This window comes from Medicago sativa, chromosome 4 (genome assembly GCF_051527215.1).
Source record: "Medicago sativa cultivar Bolivia chromosome 4, Bolivia_mono, whole genome shotgun sequence".
NCBI classification, from domain to species: Eukaryota; Viridiplantae; Streptophyta; class Magnoliopsida; order Fabales; family Fabaceae; genus Medicago; species Medicago sativa.
In genome coordinates this window covers 74695637-74701340 of record NC_140752.1, presented here as the reverse complement: position 1 = coordinate 74701340, position 5704 = coordinate 74695637, and the positions used below count along the sequence as shown (strand labels likewise).

The following is a 5704-nucleotide window of genomic DNA, read 5'->3' as shown; positions in this document are numbered from 1 at the left end:
TACAAAGTTAGGGTTGATGAAGTGACACGAGGTGTTAAACAATATGATAGAAACTGGTACCAATATTAATTACACTGAAGAACAACAACAGACTTTTATTGATAAACTGAAGAATTACCCTCAAACAGAGAAAATACATACATACACAATGTTATACACACTGCTGCAGAATTACAATGTTAAGCAGCAAACAGAAATTGCAGGTCACGTTTCCTAACATGTTTAGAGCGCATGATTCTAACCCACCCAAATAACCACCCAATAACTCCTTGATAATCAACTATGCCCTGCCCTTTACCTACTTGTTCTTACAACACAATTGAAACATAGCTGCCAAATAAAAACATAACTAACAAAAGTCAGTTTTGGCCTAACACAAAACCAAACCACCAAAGGTAGTTAAAGGACAGCATCATATGTATAGCACACACAATAGAAAGATACACATAAATTTCATGTGTGTAACAAAAAATGTGCACATAAAAATGGTTAAGTAAATGAGTGAAGGAAAAAAATCAAAATTTGTTAAGCATATAACTTGATAATTTTTTTGAGCTATATCAAAATTTCAAAAACAAACCAAGCTTATAAAAATGCTACACTTTCAATTCATAGCAGATATGTATATCCATATCATCTGCTACAGTAAAAATTTAAGAATCTGTCTAACTTAATCACACATTAATAGCAGACATGTATATCCAAATCATCTGCTCATGAGCTATGATCAACAAAAAATACCCCAGGATAATAATTGCTATCAATCTTCTGAATTTCCATGAAGATGTACCTTGCAGGCTCTGAGAAGTTAGACATTCCCTAGAAGAATAATACAATCACATAACCAAATCAGCATTATTAGACCATATAGTAAATTACGAAACACTATGAAAACTTTGCTCACTACTCCATTGCCATCCAAGATACTTGTGGTGGATGATATGTGTCTTTTGGCTGCTAATGAACATGCAGGGTATCTTACTCTTAGTGTTTTCTCTTGTTCTGACACATGATGCTTGATAAGCCTTTCTTGTGTGGTTATTTGCCACAGTTTGTTAACATCTATCATCCCAATTCTCTAGATATATACAGGTCTGCCACATTTATCAACTCCATGGAATCCATGAGGATAGCATTTTTTCACTTCTGTGTATTCTGGAAATTTGAATTCCTGATTATTTATGTACCAAAAAATGAATGACATCGAAAAAACAAATTAAAACTCAACTATGGTCAATACTCAATAGCATCATTTTTGAACTAAATCTTAGCATGCAGAGAAAAGGTAAAGAAGAACTTTATAAAAAAAACCTTTAAAATAATGACACAAACAAAAAGGCCAAAGCAATAGACAGAGATAGACACTAAAATCAGCAAACAACAAAGCCAAAGACTCAAACTTTCGAAACATGCAACACCAAACCGGAATCAACAACCAACAAACCTAAACCGAAAAATCAAACCCCTAAAATCACAAAAACAACTTTCCTAAAAACTGCAAGTGAGTTTGTTTTCTCTCCTCTAAGTATTTCTATTTGTTTTAATTAATTAAATGAAAGATTGAATGATTGTTAGTCTTCAAAGGCAAGAGATCAAAGAACCTGAAAAACTACCCTATGCACCTGACTTAGATGTTATACTGGACAAAGGCAAGCAGATCAGAGAACTTTTCATGCCATGCCCATGAGAGCTGGTTAAAGAACTTGTCCCAATAGCCATTGGACTAACAAACATTTAGCTCTAGATTAAAACATCAGACACACAGACACTGCAATATATCGAATAGTACCTGTCATGTCGCTGTATACAGTCTGTTATACCAACCATCTGTTAACATCCCAATAGCTGAATATAGATGTTTGCGAGCCTCACCAGGACTTTGCAGCGTATACTCAATGAAATAAAATCCTGAACCGTTTTTTCAAGGCAAATTAATAATTAGAACTTCAAAATTCAACCCATAATTTCAGTTTTGAGAAGTCTCTGTCTCATTAAGCATACATTAGAACTATATATAACCTATAACATATTTTCTTTCCCTTATAATTGCAACCTTATAACATGTACTGCAATATAATGCAGCAACTTTCAATGACATTTAAGAGTAAAAGTATGCACCTTTAGATGATTTACTATCTATGAGTTTAGCAGCCACACCAGGTGGTTTTTTCCAGCTTCTGTCCAACCCACTAACCTGTCATATTCATATTAAACAAAATAGGGTGAATATTAAGCATTGGCTGAAACTGAAAGCAAGAAAACCAGCAAACAATAGTTATGAATCTGATCAAGAAATGACACCAGAGTGTCAGCAAATTCTTCAACTTTTTCGAATGTTTCCATCTTAAGTTAACACAAAATCCAACAATGATAGTTAAAAAAAATTATCAAATTAGAACTGCACATTATAGATTCTTGGATCATAGAATTACCGGAATCTAATAACCTGATTAATGTCATTGATCATGTTATCAAAAAAAGGTGCACAACATAAATTCAAGACACAGCTACCCAACATAAAACACCATATTCCCAATCAATATAACAAAGATAATAAAAGAGAAACGACTCAAGGATGCCCATTTCCAAATACCTGCCAGTCCAGGATTGGTGATTGTTGCAGTCGCTCCCCTGCAAGAACCACATACATACATATATAAGATAAACCTTATTGACTTCATCATTTTCACCCTATTACTACATCACTCCCGCAAGGCACAACCATCAGACATGCTTACATCATTAACCTATAATAACTATCAAGTTAGGATGATGACTAACCTGCAAAAAATTTCTCTTTTGTGACCAATGCCTCGGTACAGGTACGGTGTTACGATAAGATTTCAAAAACACCAGCAACTTAGGATCTGCTGCAGTAGCATCCCAAACCTGAAAATGAAATTATGAAACATCATTTGCATAACGGCCTTAAAAGAAGTGGATACCCAACAATTTGAAACTAATTCTGCAATATAAAACACTCCTACCTCAACAACATCAGGTCTTGAGCTAATTTGTTCTAGTTTAGCAATTTTCATTCTTCGTTGTCTAATTTTGCGAATTGGTAGTCTCACAACCTGAAAAAAAAGATGCAAAGAAATCATAAAATAATGGATGAGATATCCTGATGTAAAATTCAGAATATGACACTAATGACTACACAACTTAATAGTTATTTATGATCTCAAGGCAATAACTCAAACAAATAATCAAAGGCTTTGTGGGGATAAAAACTTAAACTTGCCATATCAAATTGCATAAATTAATCTCCAATTGTAATCTGCAGCTATAAACTAATCTCTACCCGCACGGTATCTTAGGCAAAGAGGACTACATAGCTTCAAATCAATTGATGGACAGCTTAATCGCAACCTTTCATCAAAAATATCTAAAATAGGATTTAGGCAAACGATGAAAATATGACATAGCAATTAACAAAATATGACAGAAACTTCATCCAAACAAATCTGAACAAATTCCATTAATCTCTATATCTTTCCTAATAGTTTTTCTTAACCTCTAAGCTATTTTCATTAAAAAGTCCTATCATCATAAAGCAATTGAAGTCTGGAATTTACTTATATCATTGTCAACCATATCAACTAATTCATAGAGAATAAAACATTTAAGCTTCATCACTTAAATAAATTCATTGGAAACCTACCAATGCTTATAAAAGTCCATACGCAGGATAATTTACATGTCATTTATTCAATAAATACCTACTTCCACCATCAATGAAGTTCAAAATTCCAGACACAATTATATGTGTTCTATGCTTTACCTTGTCCTTGAGACCACCTTTTGAGTTCAACACATCAGATTTGTCACGAAGTATGCCCTTCAGCTTTATTTTCAAGTCGTCTTTGTTATCTTCAACCTGAAGAGCGTAAGAATACTAAACTTCAAGAAGAAGTACAAAGAAATCATCAGCCAACAAAACCAAACACCAAAAATGAAAAAAAAACCCAAAATTACAGCACTCACCATCCAATAACCACATCAGCAAATTTTTCCAGTACTATGAAAAAAGCTACAGTGATCCTGCAAATTAAGGATGAACAAACACGTAAATCAAACAATGATTATTAACTCCATTTGCACATGCCAGACAACATTATCATAGCATATAATTATGCATACTGCAATTGAAGAGCTTAAAATGAATACTACCAAACATGTTTTTGAAAAAGGTGCACATGGTCCTTTTCAATACCAACTGAACTTGCATTCTTATCTATAAATCCAGAAGCAGGTGATGCCATCATCCCTTCTTAAAACACGGCTTCAAAACTGGAATAAATTGATAGTTCCAATGAATAATATTTCAAAGTAAACTCACTCAAAGGTAATTATCTCTGCAGTTTCATTGCACCAGGATCAGACCTAAAGTCAATCAAGTGTACACAAACTTCACAGTCACATAAAAGAAACAATGATTTCTAAAAAAAAAAATAAAAAATACCTTCATGATACCTCCTGCAATCTATCTATCAGAACTCATCCTTCATAAAATTCATCCTTTTAAAAACAGGATTACATCAAAGAATGCATTATAAAAAAAAACCCTTTTTAAAATTCCAGCCACACATTTTGTAGGCAATTTATCAAAAGAATAAATATGAATACAATTGAAGCAAGAAGAATTCTACTTAATACAAATTGAGAAATTTTATTTCAAGATGGAGCTCTGAAGAACAGAACAATTACCAGCTTTGAACAATGCATTCCCTTCTTCCTTTTTCTTTCCATCTGCATCAATTTTCTCTTGCGTATTAAGATCCCATGATTACACTTACACTAATGAATATCATCTCTAGCCCTCTTCATACCTACACAATCAAAATCACAAAATTAGCAGATTTTGCATATTTTCAAAATTAACTTAATCACAGCTTATTCCTTTTGTCTCAAGATTTTGCAATTGTCTCAAACACAGACCCAAAAACATATAAATCAATTTTAAGAAACATTATCCAACATTCATCAAGAAAATAAAACAGCACAAACAGAGCAAAATCACACCCAATTTACAAAATCAACTCAAACCTTATGCTTGATGACCAAGAAACCTGCAGAAAAAGATAAAAAAAACATACTCAACACAAACCCAAAATCACAAAAAACAAAAATCAGAACAGAAAAATTAAAAAAATCAAACAAAAACAGAACATGCAAAACAATCAAAAACAAAACACAAACCTTTGAGCTTGATGACAAAGAAACCTGAAAAAGAAGATAAAAAAACAGAGTTAAAACAAAACCAAGGCACAAAAAAACCAACAAAACACAAAAACAGAACAAAATCACAATAAAATCATTAAAATTGAACCAGAAAAAAACATGCAAAGCAATAAGAAAAAACCACTAACCTTGAAACTTGATGGCAACCGAACCTGAGGAAGAAGATGAATTACAACCTTAAAAAAAAAACCAAATCAGAAAAAAAAAACAACAAAACAAAGACATGCAACAGGATCAAAAGAAAAGGAAACCGGACCAGAACCTGCTATGGAGAAAGGGAACCGGACGACCACTTTTCCGATCATCTTCAATCCAATCCCACCGCCGGCGAATTCTTCTCCGGTACTCCCTCCCACCGCCGGCGGTAATCCCTCTCTCTCCCCCGACCCCCTCTTTCTCTCGTTCCCGTTTCTGTTTCTCTCTCTCTCTTTTCTCATATTATACCAACATGCCCATGGAT

The 5704-nt window shown here is 33.5% G+C and overlaps 1 protein-coding gene across 19 annotated transcripts; it reads right to left on the bottom strand.

The window, feature by feature from the left end:
• On the bottom strand, nt 1–5704 carry LOC146931845 (cold sensitive U2 snRNA suppressor 1-like). Of its 19 annotated transcripts, none has more exons than XR_015006838.1 (15): nt 5507–5661; nt 5373–5420; nt 5203–5226; nt 5050–5072; nt 4711–4832; nt 4174–4293; nt 3988–4044; nt 3785–3898; nt 2988–3077; nt 2782–2889; nt 2119–2194; nt 1790–1908; nt 905–1171; nt 742–819; nt 1–330 (listed from the first exon to the last, which is right to left on the bottom strand). XR_015006838.1 is itself a non-coding variant. In XM_085703431.1 (13 exons), the coding sequence occupies exons 7-12, from the start codon at nt 3988–3990 to the stop codon at nt 1793–1795; spliced, it is 507 nt and encodes a 168-aa protein (XP_085559557.1). In that variant the 5' UTR covers nt 3991–4044; nt 4174–4293; nt 4711–4832; nt 5050–5072; nt 5203–5226; nt 5373–5420; nt 5507–5661; the 3' UTR covers nt 522–1171; nt 1790–1792. The 19 variants fall into 19 exon arrangements, 3 of the variants coding, with proteins under 3 accessions (XP_085559557.1, XP_085559559.1, XP_085559558.1); XR_015006844.1 differs by having other exon boundaries at nt 791–819; XR_015006846.1 differs by having other exon boundaries at nt 905–1155.

What these genes read in the sequence shown, in the direction of transcription:
- LOC146931845 (XM_085703431.1), bottom strand. An exon ending in AAGGTGGTCTCAAGGACAAG is followed by an intron (nt 3,078 to 3,784) that starts GTAAAGCATAGA and finishes CTTTTTTTTCAG; the next exon opens with GTTGTGAGACTACCAATTCG. An exon ending in AAAAGAGAAATTTTTTGCAG is followed by an intron (nt 2,195 to 2,781) that starts GTTAGTCATCAT and finishes TGAATATGACAG; the next exon opens with GTTAGTGGGTTGGACAGAAG.